Raw genomic sequence first — 26,283 nt, 5'->3', positions numbered from 1 at the left:
GCACTATATAATTGAAGATGACTTGACTTGACAATATACCTGTACAGGCCTGGTCAGAAAGTTAGTTAAAGTTTAATTATATATTTCCAGTTTAAAACTGAATTCAAGATGGTGCCGAGCTGATGGTGACCATCAAGCCCTCCTTAATTTACGTTTCTCTACCATGGACCCTATAGAGGATCACTTCTTCAACTCAAGGGCTTCTTCTACTTCTTTTACTCGACTGGCTGTTCTCTTCATCGTAAAATGAAGAAAGCGCAGTGGACTTCTTGTTAGGCTAAAGAGATGCCGGGTTTTATCCCCAAGGATTCTCCGCATCGGGCCTGGAAGCTTTAGCCTTAAACTCTACCATGCGCTGGAGCTACGGTCTCGTCAGTCTTTCCGGACTCATCAACCCCTTTTAGCGGATCATCCAGACAGCGCTGCATCAAGAGGGGTGTTGATCAAGATCCATTTGTAATAAACAATTTATTTTTTATATCACTAGACTTTGAAGGAAACTTGGCTCAACTGAGTTGGATTCATTAGCACACTTATCACCAGAGGATCGTGATTATTTTAATTTTTTCTTACATTAGTGGGCCGATTAGTGGCTACAGTTTTTAAATGTGGGCTTTTGCCTTCTGCTCAATACCTAACATTTGAGTTGCAATTATTGAGGATTCAGCAATTTAACCTAATGATTTGAGCCCTTACTTATAGACCACCTTAAGGATTTTATTCATGATTAAGGGAATTTTTTTTTGTCCCCACTGAGGATAAACTCCTAATTTTGGGTGACTTTAATATTCATGTCTGCTGCCCTTCCCATCACCTGGAGAAGGAATTTGAACAACTCATTGAGTCATTTGATCTCGTTCAGCATGTTAATGGTCCCACACTTGAGCATAGACATACCCTTGATCTTGATCTCTTCATTCTCTTGGCCTTCTATTACGTGACACTGATGTTAAGGAAAGCTGTTTGTCTGATCATATGTCTGTCATGTTTAATGTAATACTTCTGTACTTGCCTCTGAGTGATTGGAAGGACGTGCATTATTCTCGTGTGATAACCCCATTAGGTGTAAAGAAATGTCAGATTCTTTAGAAAGGAGTGTTTTGGAAGCATCATCAAATAGGGACAACACTATGTTGTTTAATTTATATTTTAGACCCCCAATAAACACAAAGGTTTCCAAATTTAGCTCAAGCCCATGGTTTAACCACCATACCTCAGGCATGAGTGTTGTGAAGCATAGCATAAATGGAAAAAAAGATAAATTACGCTTCTCAAAATACTTTTGATAAAGTGGTTAATCCTATGGCAACATCATACCCTGTCGTTACCCCTGAGTCGTGCACTCTATCAGTATATATTTCAGGAGTAAGATTGAGGCTTTATATTCTTGCATTCCCTGCGCTTATCATCTCATTAATTTTTCCAGTCCTGTTCTTGATAATGTCCAGTCAACTCATTTAAATCCAACTGATCTTAATAAATTGAGACCGACTACCTCACCTGTGGATATTATGCCCACACGTCTCTTTGGAGATGCGATAGGTGTGATTGGTCCATCTGTGTTGACCATCATGAACAGCTCATTGACTTCTGGCGTTATTCATTCCTACTTCAAGCATGCAGTGATAAGGCCATTTCTGAAGAAGCCAAATCTCAATTCCTCCGATTTTAATAATTTTCAACCCATTTCCACAATCCCTTTCTTGTCGCAGGTGTTAGAGAAGTTCAACTTTCTGCATTTTTAGCAGACCATAATGCTAAATTTCAGTCTGGGTTCGGATTCAGTCTGGGTTCGGAGCCATAGCACCAAAACTGCCCTCCTTAATGACGAATTACCTTTTAATTTTGCTCGAATTAACTGCTGCCTTCGATATAATCCATCAAAGCATTCTTGTACTGTAGATCGCCTACACCAGGAGGTTGGTAATAGAGACATTGCTTTGCGCTGGTTTTCTTCCTCTCCAATAGGTATGTAACAGTTAGGATTGATGAATCTTTCGTCTCATTTGGCTCCTGTATCATGTGGGATTCCTCAAGGGTCAATTCTGAGCCCAATTCTATTTCCTCCAGATGTTACCTTTGGGGTCTATAGGAAATATATCAGATCGCATACCACAGTAATGCCGATGGCACACATCTGTATGTCCCATTACACCCGCTTGATAGGTTCTGTTCCAACATTAGCAAAAAAAACACACTTTCTTTCTCTCTTCTTTGTATTTTCTTTAGTTATTCTTTCCAGCAGCTACAGCAATAAACTCTCCCGCAGGATCCTCTCCATGTTTTTCTTTTTGCCTGCCTGCAGCAGTGAGCTCTTCCTCAAAAACACACACAACTACCCCATAGGGAAAAACATGCGGTGGCAGGACTGGATGGGATGAGGCAAAGCAAAAACAGAGAACACAGGGAGAATAAAGAGGGAAGCAAATGAGGAGGGTAACGAGAGATAACTAATGATCAAGTAGAAGGAGGGCCAGGTCAAGACAAGAGCACATGGCACATAGAAACAAAAATAACAGAAGCCGTGTGATGACACCAAACAACCGTCCAGGCACTCAACAAAAAAGTACAACTTCATCAAGAACACATGGTGAGGGAGTGAACCCTCTGCCTATGTGTTAAAAAAAAAAAAAGATGGAAAAACATGGAGCATGAATGTCCTGACCCCGACACTGAACCGAAACCGAACTAGACATGAGCGTCGGGATCCGGACACCAAGCCAGTTTCTTACGGAGGCGAGACGTTTAGCCCTAAAACTGTTATAACCCTGCCACCATGGGAGATCAGAAGGGTCCTTGACACTCGTCGAGGAACCCTAAAGACCTTGCTCACATCCGATCTCAAGTGGTTGTAGATGCAGACTGCCGTCCTTTTGGGTATTACATTGGTTAAACAGCCTGATCTTATGAAATGCGTCTCTATAGCACAGATTGTATTTATCGTGCAATTTATATGCGAAAATATGTTTTTACGTGCATATGATACGCACTTTATGGCGTGTAATACGCATATACCCCACACCACTAATCATGCCCAAGGGGTTTACAGTGTGTATCATATGCACAGAAAAACTAATTTCCGCATGTAAATTGCATGATAAATACAATGCGTGCTGTAGAGACGCATTTCGTGAGATCGGGTTGGGCTAAAATGGTGAGCGAGTTACAGGCTCTGTTTGTGCACAAAGAGTGTATCAGATACTTACCTGATGATGCAGGGGTGATAATTCATCTATACTGACACAGATTTCTGTCAAAATCACATATATATCAACTCCTGCTAAACCAAGCAATTATATTTCACACTTTTCTTCTTCATTCTGTAGAGATAAGTCAGAAGTTGTCGTGGTTGTGCCAGTTCAGGGGCAGCACAGGTCTCAGATCAGCTCTTTGTGTTCTTCAGGCCAGAGCGTCTGGGCCAGCCTCGATTTAGACAATGGCTATCTCACCGGACTGTGGACACAATTCAGCAGGCTTACGGCTTTGATGTGATGGTGTGATGGTTTTCTCAGCATCTGGCGAGCCGACCCAGGTGAGCAAGCCTCCACAGGATGGCAACGACGGGGCATGAATTCATGTTTAAATTGGACTCCACCTCCAGCATGAGTTTTTCATTCTGTCAGCTCATGCCAGAGACTCGCTGGCACTTCTTTTGTGACAAATGTCAGGGCAGTTCTCCTCCTCTCCCCAGTCTAAGCGCCTGACGCAGGGCCCGGCTTTAACCGTGGCAGTGCCGGCACGGCAGGGTGAGGGTCTGATGGCTAAGATCAATACGAATGCGGGTCCTTCACATTCAACCCTTTATGGCACAGCGTTGCCATATGACAACGTTTCCCTAATAGCCCCTGTTTTGATTTGTATGATTGAAGCTATTTCATGTAATAAAAACTTATTGAAAAAATATTTAATTGTTAGAACATATTGCATCCCATAGAGGGTAAAGTTAGCATGCGGGGCTGGAGCGTGAGTGGAGGAAGGTGAACCGTGCGACGCTGCTCTCCACTGTTGAGCGAGATACGGACACACACACACACACCTCATACTCCAGTAGTCCGCGGCTGTAGATTGATTATTTATTGTCTTGTGTTTTTGAAGCGGAATTTAGTTTGTTTGGAGGAGGGTTGTGTTTTCTAGCACCAAAATAAACCAGTGTGCTCTCCTTTGAAAGGCAATTTTCCTCTTCGCAACGTGTCATTATCATCCAGTACATATCCAGTCTGGGTGAAGAGACAGCCTCTCGCTCAGAGACTAGATGAGCAGCTGAACTTGTGAAACAAAGCGTTTTGAATCTCAATGATCATGACTACAATAGTTTTATCCTATTGATTTAATTGTATTAAATATTCATAAATAAAGATTCTTAAACGTGTACATCTTTAAGGTTCATGCATAAATCATTTACATTTTAGATGCTCTCAATACATCAATGTTGTTTTATTGTCTATGCAAACATATGTAGATTTATGTGTGGTAGAACCGAGCTTGACATGAAATACATACAAATACTAATGAGTAAATTATGAAAAGTAATGTGAAAGTGTACGATGGCCCAGTAGTGCACAACACAACAAACATGAGTTCACAACACAATGAAATCAAGTCACAACACAAGGGAAATGCTTCCACACATCAGCGTACTTAACTAACTATCATGACGCTTAATTCAGCTAATTAATCATTAGTTATTATCGATGCGTGATCCTCCCCTTTAAATACTGCAGCACTTCCTTAAAGCCCAAAGTATTCTTCATTTATACATGGACCAAGAGCAGTGCATCCCAAACTGTTTTCCCGTTCGTTTAATTGTACCCCACCTTAAAATAACATTAAAACTAAGCATGTATTTCTAAAAGGCAAAATGCCAGTGTAAATGAAAACATAATGCCATAAAAGATCAAATACGTGATATTCTGACGGCATCCACACGAGCAGCTGTATATGAAAGGTTGTGTGTAGATTATGATGCCTTGTAAAAGTGGGGATTTAGCACTATAGCATGAAGAACAGATACACACACACACACACACACACAGCCTGTGCACAGAGATCGATGCATGACTCAGAGTCTCTCTGACACAGAAACATGCCCTGTGTGAGATCTGGTTTAATGTTGATCATATATTAGACGAGCAAGAATGCAATATTTCCCGAATATCCACACGATTGCAAATGTGACATTGATTTTATACAACAGTTCAACAAACAAAAACGTAATATTAAGTGACATACATTGTAAACACAGTATTGTTTGCTCTATTTTGCTACAAAATAAGTTAATAATACAGTCCTTCCACCGAAAGCCACAGCAGAACGGTTGTGCATTTCCAACACACAGCGGTGTTGCATTAGTGATCAAATCTGCAGCTTTGAATGAATCGTACGTCACTTAGTATCAATGATAAAGATTCAGAGAAATTAATAACGTGCTTAATAACTGTGCACACTTTACAATATGACCTTATAAATGGTAAAACTGGAAATTAAATAAAATGCAATAAATGCAGAATATTAAAGTTAAGGCACAGTCTTCTTAGCACTGCTTTGACTGTGTTGTCTTGATTCTGCTGCAGTGTGTGTTGTGAACTTGTGTTTTATATGTGATGTAGTTGTTGTGCACTACAAGGCCAGCGTACAGTCATTGGCAGAGCAAGGCTTTAAGACACCTTTCTTACAGTGGAAAACTGCACAGAGTCCACCAGAAAGGTGTTTATGAAAGTAAACCGGCTCAATACTGATTCCTGGATGATTTTAAAAGACAGGCAGAGAAAGAAAAAGAAAAAGTAAAGATCTGTGCTTTTTACTCATTCATTACTTTATATTTTCTAAGATGCACCCATTCACTTACATTAGCACGGTAACACTTTACAATAACGTTCATTAGTTAGCATTAATGTATAACATTTTGTATTATATAATGTAATAAAAATCCAGCTGTTCATTATTTGTTCATGTTAGTTCACAGTGCATTAACTAATGTTAACAAATACAACCTTTAATTTTAATAATGTATTAATAATTGTTATAATTAATATTAACTAAGATTAATTAATGCTGTAGAAGTATTGTTCATTATTAGTTCATGTTAACTAATGTAGTTAACTAATGTTAACTAATGAACCTCATTGTAAAGTGTTAGCATTAATACTTGCAACTTTCACTTGCATCTTCTGACAGCAGATTGTAATGGCGGGCGAAACACAACCTCAAGAACACTGCGAACGCCACGTTTAGCTTCGTCGGAAATAGTTTGCAAAGCTTTTCTACCGAGGACAGAGAACCGGAAGAGCATGTGACGCTTCTAAGCGACGGGATTGGCTGGCTCCTCTTCTTCTCTGACCACAGCAAGCGGTCCACTACCTCGAGCCTGGACCTGCTCAGAGACGGTGTGTAGCGCTGGGGTTTCCCCGAGAGCTGAACACACACACACACACACGAGACGTGAAGAGAGGGAGAAGAACAGAGAGAAGCAGAGGAGAGATCAAGACCAGGAGACAGAACACACATCTGACACATCAGCTGGAACAAGAGATCTGAACTGAAATGAAGAAACATATATATGGAAGAAATGTGTGAAAGGAAAAATGGAAAAGGAAATTTAGTGGCGGCCCAATTTAAATGGGAAGTGAGTGTAGAAGAGGAACGGGAACAGGACTTTGGGAATCGTTCAGCCGGTGTTTCAATGCAATGCTTGGTGAAAGAGTTATAAGACACACCAACAACACATTATTCTCCCAGAGGGGTCGAGCCAGCACTGCTTGTTTTCCACAGAAGACCACTTCAGGTTTTGTTGAATGCAATGTCAACTTTTCATTATTTTCAATTATATCTTTACCCATCAATAGCTTATGTCTCACTAAAGGTCCAGTATTCATACAGTATGTCTGCATATGCTGATTAACCATTCACAGCACTGTATGCATTCATTCTTTTATTGAATAGTTTAATGTGGGATTATTGCACAGTGGGAAAATGGATCGGCTAATAATGGGATTATTCATTCAAATTGATCTGATTGACTTTGCACAATCAAACGCAGCCACCTTACGTAATCAGATTACTTTCAAGTAACTAGTAATGCATTACTTTTAAATTTATAACAAAATATGTGCATTACTTATTTGAAAAATGAACTCGCATATTTTTGGTGAATTTGCATTTCCTTCAGCCTGAGGCTTACTAATGCACTTCTGCTGTGAAAACATTTACTTTGACCAAAAATATAACTTTATTTTTTTTTGTTATTTAAAAAAAAAACCAGCTCAGGTGACAAAAAGTAACGCAAAAGTAATGTAATGCATTACGTTCCATAAAAAGTAACAAAGCAACGCAACTTTTTTTTAGTTACTTTTTAGGGAGTAACGCAATATTAGGGCTGGGACGGTATGGATTTTTTCTTACCGCGGTTGAAAAGCAAGAAATTCCCGCGGTATTGCGATAAACCGCTTTAAACCTCAACCCCCCTCCCCACCCTCCCCCAGTTTTTTTTTTTTTCTGCGACGTTGCGGCTGGAACAACAAACAAAGTGTGTCAATGATAATCTCAGGTAGTGTTTATGTGCTTTATTTAATGTTAAAAGCATGCAATGTGACTTTGAATATCGTTTAGTGCTCCAGCTTTGTAGCTGTAAAAGCAACAATGGATAATTCACCTCAGATCTTGAAATTAAACAAATGGAAACAAGAACGTTCAAACTGTGAACAAGTGTATTCTTTGACAAATATTGTTTTAGTAACTCATAGCCTATGCATTTTTAATAATGTTTAAATGGTGCAATATTTGTGAATTTGATTATGTAGCCTACTTATCCATTTTCTTGCAAGTGCCGTCAAGATTACTCTCTGGTGCTGTGAGTGTCCACTTGCCGCGTCTCCGCGAGGGTTGACAAATGCGGTCTTCACGTGAGAGAATTGTGTTAAATAAGCACGTGCAATTAAAAGCTGAGGTCCTGCTTTTACTTTTTTTATTTATTTACGGTGCGGCTTGGACACGGCGTCCGTCGAAAATAGACTAGGCGCCTATCTTTAGCGAAGCGGCGCGGAGAGACGCTTCTGAAACGCGCCGCGTCGTGGCTGTTGTAAACACAAGCATTGACTAGAGTGGGCGCGATCAGCTCCGGTAGCCGCGTCGCAGCCGTAACGCGCCACAGAGTGTAAATAAGGGGTTATAGTCAATAGCCTACGAATGGAATGTTATTATGTGTCATGAAACAACTTGCGAACTTGCGAAAGGTCGGATTTGCTCCATCTTTTGATGATAAGTTTTGTTTAGAAAACCTTGAATCCATGTAAGACACAATGTTATTAGACACAATCCATGTCATTAGAATCAATGAATCCATGTCATTAGACACAACGTGAACACATGTGAAGGCCAGTGTTTATTTATTTATTTATTTTATTATTATTATTATTTTTTATTTTTTTTTGCGGTGATGACGGTGACGAGCTCAGACCGCGGTAGGCGTCACGTGACCGCGGTATTGCGGTAATGCGGTAACCGTCCCAGCCCTACGCAATATTGTAACACATTACTTTTAAAAGTAACTTTCCACAAAACTGCATGTATGTGTGTGTGTCTATATACAGTAGATATATATATATATATGTGTGAGTTCCTTTTTCAGATATGTAATGCAGGTTCCTTTGTTTTCCCGTGTATTGACAGACATCTCTCCTGTCTTCATGTTGAGAGGAATCGTGGGTAAGTGCAGAGGTGCTGTGTGTGAACATGATGGGTATTATAGTGAACATTTACTCATCTCGCTTGCACAAAAACAGATTCAGTATTGCTAAAATTAATAAAAGCAGTGAAATGCAAACTCAGAATATTACGCAAATCTGCAATAATTAATGAAATATGATAAATTACACAAATGGACTTTATGGATTTAATCTCACTTTATTAATCAATGTCTTTGCTGCTGACCTTCGATGATCCAATTCAACCATACTAATGAGCAAAAAACATGCAAGCCCAGCTCAGGTGACGTAAAGTAGTGCAAAAGTAATGCATTACGCTTCATTAAAAGTTAAAAAGTAATGCAATTAGTTTCTTTTTAGGGAGTAACGCAATATTGTAACGCATTACTTTTAAAAGTAACTTTTACCATTTTTGGGGGGTGAAAATACTAACGTGCCTGAGACTTTTGCACAGTACTATATATAAATATAATGCGCACTGATTAATTGCTCCAACCCAGTTTCACATGAATATGTACCTTTGTTTGAGTTTGTAATGAGTTTGTAATTGAGTTTGTAATGAGTTTGTAATGAGTTTGCAATGTGAAAATGTATGATTTCTAAAAAAAAAAAACTTTAGTATGAAGCATAAAAATGAGGTTGTGCAAATACAAATGTGCAAAAAACCAGAAGAGCAACACACACACACACACACACACTGAGTGTGGTCAGAGATCTTACCTCCCGGCACGTCCGTCAGCTCGTTGAGGGGGGGCACCGTCTCCAGTGTGTTGGCGTACGTCTTCGCAGCTTGTCTTTGTACGTTCCGAGCCTCGATCTCTTTTTTCGTTCGTGGAATCCGGCATTTGAAGATGCAGCACAGGGTTATTACTGGGAAATGAGGAGGAGAGCTTTGAAATCTAGAGAAAGGCTCGTCCCACATAGCAGGCAGCGTCTCTAATCTCTGTAAATGCTATTTTGCTCTGGGGAAATTTCATTAAATCACTTAATGCGATTCACGACGTGTAAATAATTAAGTGTTTATTTTGACACCCATTTATGGGAATTCTGAATGCAAATATATGCATAGTTTGCCATTTTAAAGAGGTCACCCAGAAATAAAAATTATTTTATCATTTACTCGCCCTCATTATAATTATAAAAAAACAGCCTATTTCTTCTGTGAAACACGAGAGGTGGAATTTTTTAATTGAGCGTCAGCGTCAGTTCTGGCAGGCCAGATAGTCAAGACGCTGCTAATGCTATTTGCTAACAACACTGTCCCGTCAGCTGATCTGCTCCAGCTGAGCTGCATTAGCTCGTTAACTCCCCTCGCTGCTTAATGGCCAAAGCTCAAACAAGGCGCCCTATTTAAAGCACATCAGTTTGCTCATACATGCTTGCTGCTCGCTTCTGCTGCCCGCCACCTCCCCAGCTCCTCCTTATGCATAACGTGCCATTTGCTTTATGTCATGTTGCTTGCTCTGTTCACAGGGGGGATATTTTAGCTCTCACAGTCCTAAACTGTGTGAGTGTTCCCTAATGCTGCTGCTGTCCTCTGACTCTCTGCTATTTCATGGTGCTCATGAAAGGTCAGAGGACTCCCTGAACAGAGCCATACCGCCAAATTTCAATTCAGGAACATCAACTTGTTCCTGCAATCTATTCAATAAAAATTCTTTATTTTTATTGTCTGTGTGTTCTTGACTTAATGGACCTGACAGAAATAATATACTGGTTACTCTTTTCCATGCAGTTACAACCCAGGTGAAAAAGACCAACTGTTAAATGTATTAAAAAATACATTATAGTATATGTGTATTGTACCAAAAACATACTCAAGTACATTTTTAATACACTTTCTAGTACGTCTTTTTCACCTGGGAATGAAAGGAGACTGGATCTTTCAAGCAACAAAATGGACACAAAATGTTCCATAAGTGTCATTAACGTATCAAAAAAATAATCTATAAAACTTCCAAGTCTTCTGAGGTTCTGATCTCCTTTGGAGCTTGAAAGCCTCAGTCCAGAAAGAGTGGCTAAAACATGATCATATTGAATGCAATATGGCTTTTAACATAAGATGAACACTTTTAGACACTTACTAATTGCTAGGATGAACATGGAGAAAATGCCAATGACCTGCCATAATCGAAGGCCCCAGAACACCACTGTTTCTGAGGTGACCGGGTCCGGCTTCTTCGGCGGGTCTGTCGGCAGGAGCTGCGGGGAAGATAGGGGGAGAAAACAATCAGATGTTTTTCCTGCATCTCTTTCTATTTCCTGGTAATTGCGCCACCTAAATGGATGGAATGGCAACAATAGCAGTGATTAAGGATTGCAGGAAGATTTAACCACCTTCTCATATGATCACAGTGTCAAGAAGAGGCAGAAACACTTCTGACTGTTATTAGACTAAAAGAGGAGGAAAAGTGGAAGCAAATGGCAGTCTGTAAAAAATACATCAAAGAGAGAGAGAGAGAGAGAGAGAGAGAGAGAGAGAGAGGAGAGAGAGAGAGAGAGAGAGAGAGAGAGAGAGAGAGAGAGAGAGAGAGAGACTCTAAGCTAGCATGCGTTTGAAGGATCTGTTTCAGTAGCAACCCTCTGAGTGTATTTTAAAATATGTTTTTTATATTTAATATCACCTATTATGTTTCTTGCTCTTGTAATGTTTGCCATTGATGTTCACACTTATTTTTGTGGGGTTTCATGGAATATTTGTCTTCACAAATAAGAGATATCTCAATTTCGAGATTTTAGTAACAGTGTTTCTATGTGTATTTTACTTCCTGGACTTTTTTGGACACATCTACTGTCAGTAAATAAAAATCGCCTATAATAATGTTGTAATAAATGGCTATAACTTGCAGAGGGATTGTTACATGTAGACAAAATTTCATCTGGAAATCTAGAATATCCAAGTAAAACTTTATCAAGGAAAAAATCCAAACTTCAGGAGGTTTAGATTGAGTTGCGAAAAAGAAAAGAAAAAAAGTGCTGCTTAAATCTGGTAAATTCATCCATTCTAAAGACTGACACTTCAAGTTCTTCAGTTTAAAATGATATATGGCACTTGATGCTGACGGCTATAATGGGTCAGAAAAACAAAGAAATGACCAGCGAGAAACACAAAACTGTGTTAAAGAAATAAACATGCTAACTAATGTAGTTAACTACTGTTAACTTAAGAACCTTATTGTAAAGTGTTACCAAATAACTAAAACTGAAATAAAAATGTATAAAAACTCTATATATACAGTATATATATATATATATATATATATATATATATATATATATATATATATGAAGAGTTCATATGCAAAAGCCTCTAAGTGCCATCTGAAATTTTCTTCTAGAATGATCATTTTTATCAAGCTTGTATATTTAAGTTCAGTAATTTCAATTAAATGGCAATGCAAATTACCTATTAATTGTCATTTAAGTGAAATTACTGAACTTAAATATACAAGCTTTATAAAAATGATCATTCTAGAAGAAAATTTCAGATGGCACTTGGAGGCTTTTGCATATGAACTCTTCATAAACTATCACAATAGTAATAAACCCATAAGAGCATCTCCATGACACTAAAATAACTCTGATATCCAGTATCAGTTCCTCTGATAACCCAACTCTTGAGTGTTTGTGTCGGCTCTGGCAGGATTCAGGCTCCAGGTGTGACAGCAGCTTTAAGGTGAGAGTGTGTTTCCAGTGTTTTAATAATTCAGCAGGTGTGTGTCATACAGAGAGCACTAGTGGAAGGACTCGCCAGTGTTGACATGCTGATTAGTTCCTCTGCACAGGTTATCACTCCACATCTCATTTGTAGTCTTCTTTCAAAGTCTGCACTCCTGAACTATTATACCTGTGGACAGGCTTCACTTCACTTGTCTCCGGTCTCCATCTGTGAGTCCTTGCTGATACACAGCTTTCCAATGAAGGAACTTTTCGTCTTCATGCAACTGCACTGTCCACATGAAAATTGATGTAGCTGGTCATACAATGAGTGTGTGTTTGCCATCACAATGTGACTCAAGACATGTCTCTTCAAGAACATCTGGAGACCGGTTCCTCACAGTCCTGGTGGTGACAAGCAGCTGCTAGTCTCCTATGAGGATGAGATGTCATGTACCAACATGATTATGGTTTCGCCTGCCAAAGAGTTATATGGCCTTTGACACATGCATAACAACTGTGTGCTGGGTGATCTACTGACTGGATGAAGTCATGGAGGCCACCACGAGTCTCTAAAGCTGTACTTCCTTCCAAACTTCCTTCCAAATTTAACTTGTGCACAAAACTGGAATATGGCATAAAACATTTGCGAATAAAGCATCATTTCCATCCGATGTGTTCAAGAGAACAAGATCATCACTTCATGGGAACTTTGGTACAAAATATCTGTCATGAAAATGGAAGTTTCTGCAATCCGGAAAGAAACTCTTTCTCTTTGTTCCTCCATCATGAATGAGTTACGCTTAAACACAATAAACACTGTCATTTGAGATGCTGTGATGCGATTGGTCCGCTGGTTAGTCCAGTTATCCAATCACAGCCTCTGATGAGGCGAAGTCACACAAGTTTTTGGTACCACATCAAAGGATTTATTCAATAAATGTGTTTGCATCGTAGTTTATGCTCAAGCCATCTTATCGGACAGAACAATTATCCGTCTCATTTTAGCACTTTTTTTAATTTATGCAAATCTTGCCATTTTCATTCAATTTTAGTTGCATAAAGTTTGGATGGAAAGCATAGGTTATAATGTTCTGTAAGTCAAGTCAAGTCAACTTTATTTGTATAGCACTGTTCATCAAAGCAGCTTTACTGAAAATCATGAGGTTAATGTTTATAATATCTTAATATCTTCATGCCGTCACATTTAGCACATTAGAGCTGGTGATAATATAGTGTACAGGTGAGATTTGCTTTATAGTGTACGTATCATATGTTACTTAAATATCCAACTTTAGCACATTTCTCCTCAATAAGCTTCACAATCAATTCCTTCATGTCTGTCGTGTAAAAGGTGCACATGATAAAGTTTAACATTCAGACTAAAGGGTTAAGTGTCACCATGAAATGGCCAGGCTTGCCTCAGCACTAATAATTAGCATCGACGTTAGTATTTAGTATTGACTGATTAGAGTGATATTTTTGCTAGATAAAAGGTACCATTTCCTATCAGTAAGGCTGGAGATAGCAGATAAAAGTAAATTAGTATTGATGTTTCAGTGTTATTCAATAACGCCTGAGATTTCCACATGTCTCCTGCTGTGTCGCATCGATAGAGAGACTGCTGAAAGCCCATCCAGACATTCAGAGATCGGCCCCTGTTTCTTCAGGTCTAAGCAGATACTGTACGAGCTAGCTAACAGTTCACATGCAGAAACTCTTCAATGCGTATATATATATATATATATATATATACAGATATACAGATATTTTGGACAGAGAATGAGACAAGGACACTGTAAAATAAAGCTTTACAAAAATTTGCACATCTCTTAATGACCACTTAAAGGGGTCATATAATGCCATTTTTGTACAAGTTATTATGATTCTTTAGGGTCTAAATTAAAAGTTTGTAATATACTTTAATTAAAAATTCTCATTACTATTGTAAGAAAACACTCATTTTACCTGGTCAAAAACAGCTCTTTTTTCAGCACGCCGTTTAAGTGCATGTGTCTTTAAATGATAATGAGCTTTGCTGACCCCGCCCCTCTGTTCTGTGCGCACACCGTAACACAGTAACCATAACGCGTTGTTCATTATAAACGTGGGATTATGAATTATACTGAGAACGTCATACATAGAAAACATGCCGTAATGTACCCTGAGTGTAAACCTTGAAGCCTGCTAGCGATTTGCAAAGAGTAATATAAAGATTAATATAAAGGTTCATAAAACGTTACACTCACTTTAGTTCTTCTGGAGGTGCAGCAGGAACACGAATAGTTGGTACCGATCCTTTTTTCAGGAGCAGCTTCTTAGCAAAACCAGCTTTATACTGACATTATATGATGGTTGTGTACAGGCACTGCCAACACACATTTCAGTACAATCAACTTGTAAAAGTGCATGTACCATTATATGACCCCTTTAAGCCTGGTGTCTAATATAACTCCAAGAAGTCTTGTTTCCTCTACCTGTTCAATATAGGCATACTCTTTACAGACAGAACTGACTCTGGTTTGGGTTTAAATTTAGGTCAAATGTTTGTGAAATTTACGGTCAAATTTGTATCAGACCCGCAGTCCGCCTGTGCCGACTGATTCCCGACCCGCACCGTAAATGACCACGTGAATATTATTCCACAGTTACATCAGATATTAGCGGTCCGGGACTCCAGCAGGAATGGGCTCAGCACAAACCCCTGAGGCACTCCGCTCGGATGAGTTTCAGTTTCGGCTCTTTCTCTGCCCAACATATCTGGACACAACTAAATAGTACTTAATGAGAGTATGACAACCAGAAAATAAAAGTTTTCATCTTCATTGGGATTGAATCCTTAGGGAACCAGGCTACTGCGCTCACATCAGTGATAAATTCAGTCGTAGATAATCGGTTTGTTCGTGTGAATCTTGAATCGCGCTGGTGAACGCACGCACACTACAGTGACTCAATACATGAACACCCATGCCCATCATCTCAGGATACCTCAGGATATCTATGCATTACAACCCCCCCAATATTTATACCATGATCACATGAAAAGGAGGCATCAGGAGGCATACCCAAACTTCAACCCCCCCAATGTTCAAACAAAATCTACGCCCTTGCCTTCGATAGATTTACACGGAGATCTACTCCCACTGTCGAGTCAGTCTGGGATTACATCAAGAGCAGTTGAGAGAAGTCATACATCAAACTGTGGTAATTCTCCAAGGTGAATAAAACAACCGGTTCACGTCTCCTGGAGTTTGTCTTTCACACAGGCTTCGGCTCCAGCACAGAACAGCTTATGCCTTTACAATAGCAATAGACTGTCAAATCACACTGAATGTGAAGAATCGTTGTGATGAATAATGAAGATGTGCTTGAAATCAAATCTAATGTCAATGTAAATATAGTTCATAGAATTATTAAATAATTACGCCATTAATTATGATTATTAAAGTACCATAATTAACTTTTCACTTTATAACTTAAAAAAACTCCAAATCTACATGAATTACTACTACAAATCCCACATACACAAAACAGACTCGTGGATCATTATGGAATGACAGAAAGATCACTGAATCTTATGTTTCAGTGATATTAAACAAATATTGATGTTTAAATGTCATAATATAGTCATCCAGTAAATGTACTGTATTTAGTAGTGCTGTCAAATCAATTAATCACATCTAACATACAAGTTTGTGTTTATATAATATAATATGTGTGTGTACATAAATACGTATACATTTAAGTATATATACTGTAAATTCATACATATATATACGTATGTACACACACACAAATATTATATTATATAAACACACACATATACATATATATACATATATATCATATATATATACAGTATATACTGTTAATGCATACACATATACGTATGTACACACACACACACACACATATATATATACATATACACACACACACACACACACACACACATATATATATAAACAAAAATGTTTATGTTAGATGCGATGAATGACAGCACTAGTATTTAGATATAGATGTCTGACACCTGTGGTCCAGAAGTAAAGGTGAGGCATCTTTTCCATCTTATCCTAATATTTATATATATATTTAAGCTAAAAATATTAAGTTAAAGCCTCTGAATCTCTGCTGTGCTGAATCCACAAGGCTACGGCTCGACCATCTTCTCCTAATATTGATCCGCGCTGCTTATAAATCATATACCGTATAGACAAACAACTGCACTAACCAGAAGTGAAATGAAAAAGCCACTAAAAAGCACAACTTGTGCTTTTATTTGAACAAATACCTCTTAAAATGAAGGGTTTTTGAGTGAAACAAGTAGGTATATATTTGGAAAAAATTATGTTTTATGCCTGTGGGATTTAAAGATTTATTGCCTCATTCAGCGTTGTTGACAGCCACTCAATCACGAGACCCCCTGTCTGGAGAGTTCAGCTGTTTGTACATCATATATTGATATTTTTCTTTGTAATGTGCTTCATGTCCCTTCTCTTCTATCATCCGGAGAAATAAAACCATTGACTCTTATTTGAGGAACAATCATTCACATCTCGAGACAAGCAGAGACATCAAACAGGCTGAAACTGTCCGCACACATTCACGTGTGTGAAATTAATTACACATATTTAAACGTGTTCGTATGCATATTAAACAGCATGAAGAGCTTGTTCTTCCAGCATTACATGATATAATTGTGTCTTATAACACACAGACTCCCTGCGGCCGACTGAAGAAGAAGCCCCTTTGATCACTCATAAATGTGTCTATAAATATGCTGCTGTTTTCCACTTCGCCTGTGAGCCGACCGGAGCACTACATGTTACCAAACCAGGACTTTGTGCTCCTCAAGATGTTTGATGTTGGAATTACACATTGTACAGCAGGGGAAATTGGCGGCACCTGGTAATTGACCCTGTAATGCGTGTTTAATAAGCAGAAAACCACTGCGTCTGACGCCTGCTGATAGAAACCTGCACGATTATCGGTTGTGAACGTGAACCGTCTCCAGCACCGTACAGATGTGTCAGAGAACAGCTGAAGTCGTGTTTGCGTGACAGTTCTGTCTTTAGACAGCACGCCTGTGGTTTGAGATGCTTTTCTATTCGCTGCTCTGTATATTTGTGCCTCACTCAATCAGAGCTGTGTTTTTAAGATACTGTAAAAGTGTACAGTAGTCCAGCTTTGGGAAACCTCGTCTCATGTTCCCTGGATGTTCAGATCGGCTCTATATACTTCAATAATTAGTTTTAACATTCCATTAGCATTTTCTGCAATTAATTCAATTCAAACCATATAACACACAGACTCCTTTTGACAGCCTGCATGTTCAATATCCTGTTTTTGATAGATATTTTCCTAGGTGTGTTATGTATTTATTCTATTCTTGTTTTCGTCTTTCATGCAATGTTTTAGTCAGATGTTTTTTAAATGTTATATGTTAATGTTCAGAGAACATTCAAAAGTAACATTCCCATAATGTTTGCAATGCGATGTTTCCTTAATGGACCAATTTTCCTTAAAAAACTCCAAATGTGTTAAATTTTTGGCCATTTAAAATCAAACAGTGACAATGTCATTGAATTATTTGCATACTGAATGGCTACTGATCTGTTTTGTTACTGTTATTCTCTTTAACCATCAATTGTAAATGTTGATCATTTTGTAAATCACCAATGATGACCCTTAACTTTCCTAAAGGATTACGTTCTGACACATGGGCTTGTACACGAGTTGACCGAGTGGATCTCTGAGCTGAGTGAGTGAGTGGAGGCGGGGCTCATTTGCATATTCATAGAACCGTGCATACTAAATGAGTTACATTCAAGCTATTTTAATGCTGGAAAAATTTTTTTTTTAAATGTCATTTTGGTGATCAAAGATGAGTTTTAAGGGGTAACATTATTAATTCAGTGAGTGGCACTAAAAGCGTTCAGTTTTATCTGAAACAGACAAACGTGAATCCGGCAACGTCTTATCATGTTGGTTGCTGTACGTATCGCAGCAGTTTGGAATTGAATGTCCGGTGAGTGTTGCTATAAGATTCATTCGCTTTTGTAAATAATGTAATACATCCACTAAACCCTAAACATACCCGATAGTGTTAACAAAAGCAAACGGGAGATTAAAAAAATCCATTTGCTGATGCAACCGTGCCATTTCAGCTCAGTTTTATCGTGACTCTTTTGTGCTGACAGTGTTTCACAGACTCGTCTTCACATCACGAGTGCACTGCTTACCAGCTGAGCAAGTTTACTTCATCAGAAAACACACTCATATGGAGCTGCTTATGCAAATATCATGCACTATGGTAAACTGTTTTTAGGTCATAATTTAGTATTGTGCAAGGAACTGCACAGAAATAAGTCTTTATTAATTGAAAATCTGCCCCTGAAATCATAATTTGTGTGAAAAGCAACAAAGGTTGTTGGTGTTTTACTGCATCTGGTGCTCATTTCAGCTGGAAACTGCAGTGTTTTGTATGTATTATGGCAACGGCATCTCACATAGTCTGACGGCAGATAAAAATAAACAATAAATAAATTACCTTCGAGTCATTCATTTAAAAAGTGTGCAATAAATATGCTAAACATGGAAGCTTGAACGTGTGCTTGACACACATTTGAGCTTCTTATTTTCCTTTTTAAAGACTGAAGAGCCTTGGATCCGCAGCTTTGTTTGATGCGTTGATATGAAGGTAAATCAGTAGCAAAACTCGAGAGCACGTAAATGTGAATTTGAGAACTTGTACAATAAATATTCGTACTTGTACATGAACATTTTCTTTTTCGCCTTGACTTTTGCTACTCTTTTCGCGATATATCAGGTGCAAAACTAACTTGTGCACTTGAAACTCAGAGGCGGTGAGAGAGAAAGGGGGGCGGGAGCGGGGGGTTCAAAGGAGCCGTTTTATTGGTTGGCAGCTAGCCAATGAAATGGGACTTCGATGATGTCACGAAACCCGCGTGCACTGAAACGCTAACATGGCTTAATGCATCAGACTGATATTAAAAGAAATAAACGATATTATCAAACTCAGTAAACACAATGCTTATAATGCATACTACAGAAAAGCAGATGAGCACAGAATATGAACACAACGCGTTTAATTGAGACAGTGGTATTAAAAGACCAAACTCAGGAAACACCATACAAATAAAGCAAAGCAATTGAGCTCTGAATAGATGCAACGAGTTTAATTGTACGTTTTCCTCCCATAGAAAACCAAGAAACCGCTTAATAAGACTTAATGGACCAACAGTTATAAAATAAATAAAAAAACAAACTAAAAAAACACATAATTTGTTAAATTATTAATAAAACACATTTGCTTTCTTTCGTCATATTCTGTGCTCATCTGCTTTTCTGTAGTATGCATTATATTATAAGCATTGTGTTACTGAGTTTGATAATATCATTTATTTCTTTTAATATCAGTCTAATGCATTTCAGTGCACACGGGTTTCGTGACATCATCGAAGTCCCATTTCATTGGCTAGCTGCCAACCAATAAAACGGCTCCTTTGAACCCCCCGCTCCCGCCCCCCTTTCTCTCTCGCAGCCTCTCAGTTTCAAGTGCACAAGTTAGTTTGCACCTGATATATCGCGAAAAGAGTAGCAAAAGTCAAGGCGCGAAATTTGAAATTGCAGTGACAGATTTGAGAAGTTGCAAGTGCCTATTTGAGGTTGTACTGCGAATGTGAACGTAAGATTAAACGCAAAATATATATTACAAGTTTGTGTCTGTCGTTGTATTTCTGTGAATGGCATTTTACACATTTGTGTCTACTTGTCTGCAGCTTCAGATTCAGAATACAGGTTTGTGACTATTGTATGCGAGTGCAAATTTCAACATTCAACTTCAGATTTTTATTTTACAGGTTTTCACATTGGAGCTGTGAGTGTAAATATTCATGTACAAGTACGAATATTTATTGTACAAGTTCTCAAATTCACATTTACGTGCTCTCGAGTTTTGCTACTGATTTACCTTCATACGTTGATGTGATTCCCACTGAAACAGAAGCTGAGGCGGGGCTTATTGAGTGGCTCCTCCCCCTTTTCAAACAGCCAATAGCGTTTAGTTTCCCTCACAGACAGCGAGTCGCACTTGACGACACCATGGAAGCGAGTCCGAGCGCTGATGATACGCTGGATTCAATAGTAGAGGATTCATTCATTTCATTCTTAACCAACGTACAGTTGGAAAACGGATTAAAACTCGAGTGTTTGATTAACCGAACACACACTCCAACACATATTGCTCACGTATCAACAGTCGCTTTGGTCAGGTGGTGTTTATAGCAAAGGGGGTGGAGCTTTAGATTCTAGAGAGCATTTGATTGGACAGAAGATGTGATGAGAAGCTGTAGTGATTGTCATAAAAGTCCCTGATCCATTTTAACGGAAGTGAGAGACTGTAATATCTCCTAAATGTGAATTTTGTCATTGTTTTGGAGAACACCAGCTTATTCATAACCTTAAGGCTAACATATTCATACTAAAAGCTAAAAAAATTACATTTAGATTTCAGCGGGCCTTTGCGGTTGGCAAACCCACTTGAAGCTGCACGCCGCCACCTACTGCACGACACCGGCACGACAGCTGATGGTGAATGAAGGATCGAGCTTAGGATAACTGAGGATCAGGCTAAGGATCCCGATCAGTTAAAAAACACTTTCTCGGACCCAATACCTGTCCTTGAGATCAGCTCGGGATATCCCTAGTAGAGGCACATTTTTCCGATGACTCTATGTTGTCCTGACATTATGATGCAGAATTCTGTCGCATGTCATGCCAAAAATACATAAATATATAATTCCTGAGCAAAATCTCATTCTGCGTTTTTCTCACGTTTAAAGGGTCATGGAACCCCCCTCTTTCAGCTCAATTCTAGCTCACAATCTTTTTGAATGCAACTTAAATGGGCGTGGTGGCTGTGAGAAGAAGGGGGGGGAGTGGGTGTGGTACGGCACAGCAGGGGGGACAGTTCTCGATCGCCAATGGCCCATGCATATCGACAGTCACTAAAAATCAGTGGTAACACGTGAGGAAATGCTTTTATTTTATAGCTGGAAAAGTTAGTCTAATGAAATACACTGACACCTTATTTTTGTCCAAAAAAAAAAAAACGTTCCGTACATAGTCTAGATCTACGCGCCCCCTGAACCCACATAATAAAGATGGACAGTGACAGAGAAATTTGCACAAATTAAGCATACGTTCCATACAATTGAGGTATTATCGAAATAGCTAAATTTTAATAACGAGTGATTATTTAACAAAAGGCAAGAAAAACGGTCAGGGTTACATTTTATATACACACACACACACACACACACACACCTCTGAAGCGATAGAAAAGTCCTCGGGACCGCATCACTAGACGCAACCTGCACTGGTGTACAAGGCCGAAGTCCACCATTCTCCCGTTGAATGGTTGCACACACAAACATAGTTTAGATGTGTCCGTGGTTGATGGCCGGAGTCTAGCCCTGGCAGCATCGCGGGGAAAGATGCACTGGTCCCACGATTGCCTCTCTCATCTACTACTACGCGATATCACAGTTTGACCAGTTTGACATGTCTGTCACATAGACTGTAAAAGGTCTGTCATTGGAAAGTTCCGCGTGGTGTCATGAATAATCAAGAGCAAGTGTCTTCTCATTGGATAAGAAAACTCAGTCTCATGAATAATTATGAGACACCAATGAGTCATCAAAGTACTACAGTGCTCTGCCACGTCACAGCCACGATGAAGATTTTAGACCCGGAAGATGAAAATAGCGGAAAAAAAATAAGATTTAACCATTTTCCCCCTAGCCTACTATTAAATCTAACAGATGCTAACATTGTCTTCAATGGTGTTCAACACACATACCTCTGTTAATATCTCAGAAAATTTGGTTTAGGGTTTCATGACCCTTAGGGGTTTGTTTAAATCTCTAAAAGTAAGTAGGCTAACAATAATTGCGTGGCAACCCTGTTTCAGAGTAAGAAAGATGCAGCTGGTGAGGTCATCTGTGTTAATGTGCTGATGTGACCTTCAAAGTTCAAAACAGCCGTTATCCATTTCTCCTATTCCATTAGTTTCTTTCAGTACTTTGGGTGAATAAAATGGGGAAAAAAAGAAACATAAATGATGCTCTATGTTTGCTATGCACATCATGAATCTCTTTATTTATCATCCATCAGTCGTTCTGGGAACTCTGAGGGAGTGACCTTTCATGAAACTGAGCTCTGATGTCCCTGAACTCACTTTTCTCGGAGGTTTATCATCTGGGTGGATTGTTATAAATAAATTCCTCCTTGGTTGCTTCATTTTACATTTTTTCTTTAGGCAAGGAATCGTCGTTTCGTCTTAAAGACACAACACAGTGTCCTTGCACTACTGCACTTATAGCTTTTTAAGAGCATTATAAATAAACAGCGGCATTTGATTGACAATGCATGTTTTGGAAATAACATAAGCACCAACTTTGAGACAGAGAAATTGGTCACATTTTAGGTCCAATTCTCACTATTAACAAATAACTTTTTCCTCAATAAACTCATAATTACTGCTTATTAATAGTTAGTAAGGTAGTTTAGGTATGGGATTAAGGGATGTAGAATATGATCATGCAGAATAAGGCATTAATATGTGCTTTATAAGTACTGATAAACAGCCAATATGCATGCTAATAAGCAACTAGTTAATAGTGAGAATTGGACCCTAAACTATAGAGTTTCCATGAAACCTACAGCAGGACTACATGCATGTTTAACCTCATCACTGCCATTGTGTCTGTCAATGCATCCAGTGCCATAAAACTGAGAGGTTCACGCTAGCCGGTTCGACACAAAGAGAGCCACAGCGACAGTGCAGTTTAAGGGCCATAACATCCGAGCATCTCCTACCTCTGGGTCTGGTATCTGTGCCGCGGCGTTGAAGACGTGGTGTGAGATCAACACCGCCGCTACGCTCATCAGCAACGGCACCAGGGTTAGCGGCGGATGGTGCCCAGGCCCCTCGATCGCCATCTTCCCTCTTCTTCTCCCGCGCCTCATCCCTCCCCCGGCTGCTTCTGCCCCGAGAACTGCGCACGACCACAATAGTGCGGGTGATTGATAGTCTATCAGTGCGAAACGTCCACCGCCTCCCCTACATTAACACTGCTCTGGTCTCTTCAGTCGCGCAGACACACTACGCTCTCCAGCCTCTCGGCTAAAGGCCATTAATTAATTAATAGCCCCGGTGTGGTTTACAGCCTCGCCGTCCCGAGCACAGAGAGGTTACGAGAGTTGTGGGGGAAGGGAGTTACACAGAAGCACACAAAGGGATCAGAGGAATTGTGTGACACGCTGTATTTTGATCTGCCTGGCCAAAGGATCGGCGACAGGTTCCCCAATAATCATGTGAACAAACTGTTGTTCAGCTGTCCACTGAGAGAAGGAGAGTTTACTGAAAGCAAACTGTAAAAGGCTGACACTGTTTGCTTTTTTCCAAAATAGTCTCATTGGAAAAATCAAGCGGCAACCTTCCGGTCTCTCTCTTGAAACCAACACGGAGGCTGCAGTTCATCGACTGGCCACTAGAGACCGGCTGCAGAAGAGAGTCAATCGCATACACCCCCATGTTAAACTTCACAGCAGAAAAACACGTTTACATGGTACAAAAAGTGGTTTTGGTATATATAGCTAATTTTGCCCTTCATGACAACTGTGAGGGGGGCGAATTTTTTTATAACTCGTGTTTAAATTATATTGAGCCTTAAAGTTCTGCATAATTAAGGGCGTGGCCACTTGAGCGACAGGTGGATTTCCGCTGATGTCACTACTAGCCGTTTGTCTGCTGTCTGTTAGCGTCACGTCACCTCAGCTAATCGTGATGCCCTGTTTCGGTTATCCGGCAGTGACGCGCGGCCAAGATGGCGACGGCTGGCTCCGCCCACTTTGGGCTTCAAAAACGCTCTTCAGAAACGGGTGACGTCACAGACACTATACGTCCATATTTTCTTACAGTCTATGGGAAAAAAACGTGCCTTTTGCAAAACTTCACTGCAGTTTTCAGCTGAATTTAATTACAGTGGCAGTACAACACCAAGTTTTAACCTTAATTTATTTCGACAGCAGCATATTATTGTATGTTTGCACGATTCCTTAAACAATTCTATCTTAGGACCTCAAAACACTTCAAATCATTGTGCATGATTTGTAAACTAATACATTTTTGACTGTTTGCATCACATAACCAGCTCCATACACTCTTAGAAAAAAGTTGATGTGACTTGGTGCGTCAAGGCCTGAAAGAGCACCTGTTCTGCTTTTCTCCATCTTCATCTGTCTTTAGTGTGTAATGTTGCTGAGAGTGAAAAAGCTCCAGTTCTTCTCTATATCAGTGTCAGTGTTTCTGAACTCCTGAAACGCCTCCATTGTAGTCTTGAGTTTCTTCCGGGAACGAACACGCCACAATATTCCTCATTATAATAATTAATACGCAGAATAAAGGGGCGGGGCCTGGTTGAGTTAGCTAGTAGTGTGTTAAACTGGCGGTTATGGTAAGAGCGGGACATTTCCCAAACACACTCGAAGCGCTCGACCAATCACAACACACTGCTCCAGCCGACCAATCAGAGCACAGTGTGCTTTTCAGAAGGAGGGGCTTCATAGAGACAGAAACATCAAATGAGTTTCCTTTGTTTCTTTATATTTGTAAATCAACATCAATTTTGAATTCCTAAAATGTAACCTTTACCTATGCATTTATGTGTACACCTACACTTGCTTAACTCTGACAGTGAGTGTAAGAGGCATTGATCGGTTAATCATTGTTAATGTTATGGGTGGAACTGAACCTGATCCTCTCTGTAGACAGTGCTATGAACTCATACAGAAACAGATCAACATTAGATTGATTTCATTGACAATTCCTCCAAAGTCTGAGAGTATTGTGACAGACTTGATTAATATACTGGCTTTCATTAGAAGCCTCACATCTTTATGTGATTCATAAATCATTACAGCACTGAACTTGTGATATGACTCAAGGCTGCTGTTTTAGTAGTTATCTTCACCATAAAGCTCAACTACATTACACCGTTTATAACTATACATGACTACTTACAAAATACTGTATATTCAAAATGAGAAACTAATTTGAGTAGAAAGACACGGTTGTATAAGCACCAACTGATCCAGACAAAGACCAGTAAACATTATTTGTTTATTGCAAAAAACCCAGCAGCTTTTCTTTGGATTGTACCATCATAATCTAACTTTTATTGACATCTTAAAAAACGGTCGGCTTGACAAAACACCTTAAACATTTTACACCAGGTTAATACAAAATTAGGCTAAATATATATATATATATATTTTTTTTTTTTTATATATTATATATGTATATATTTTATATATTATATTTATATATTATATATTTTTTATATATACAAAATTAGGCTAAATATATATATTAATATATATTTTTTTATATATATTAATATATATTTTTATTAATTAATATATATATATATATATATATATATATATATATATATATATATATATATATATATATATATATATATATTAATAATATTGTGCATTTAATTTATTTGCTTTTTAGACTTATTTTATCCTAAAATGTCACATTATTTTAGTTTAACATGTACTTGCCATAAGTCCTACTAAATGTATTATTAGTCTTTGTGGTTAATCTGCTGTCTAATCTGTTGTTTTATCTCCATTATTGATGGCCACAGGATGTAAATATGAAGCGAGTGGTTGTCCTTTGTGGTCTCTCAGTTGTGGATACACTTGTAAAGCTCTTTGGCATGTGTTTACATTTGTTAGATATATTGTCTGAATAAATTAATTTGCTTAAAATCAAATCCATATTTATTCGCATTTGTAACACATGGCAGAGCATTGGAGGAAAAACAGT

At 38.8% G+C, this 26,283-nt stretch overlaps 1 protein-coding gene across 1 annotated transcript in view; it reads right to left on the bottom strand.

Moving 5' to 3' along the window:
- The window catches only part of tmie (transmembrane inner ear), a 41,343-nt gene extending 17,736 nt beyond the window's left edge, over positions 1-23,607 (bottom strand). The window contains exons 1-3 of the mRNA XM_084120608.1: positions 23,259-23,607; positions 10,784-10,901; positions 9,420-9,569 (exon numbers count right to left, since the gene is read on the bottom strand). Of these exons, the coding sequence (XP_083976734.1) occupies positions 9,420-9,569; positions 10,784-10,901; positions 23,259-23,408 (418 nt within the window). The 5' untranslated portion in view covers positions 23,409-23,607. The remainder of the gene's footprint in view (positions 1-9,419; positions 9,570-10,783; positions 10,902-23,258) is intronic.
- Positions 23,608-26,283: the final 2,676 nt, after the last annotated feature.

The sequence above is a fragment of the Abramis brama genome (genome assembly GCF_963993115.1).
Source record: "Abramis brama genome assembly, chromosome: 7".
NCBI classification, from domain to species: Eukaryota; Metazoa; Chordata; class Actinopteri; order Cypriniformes; family Leuciscidae; genus Abramis; species Abramis brama.
Note: the sequence above shows the minus strand (reverse complement) of the source record. Positions and strands in the feature narration are given on the sequence as shown.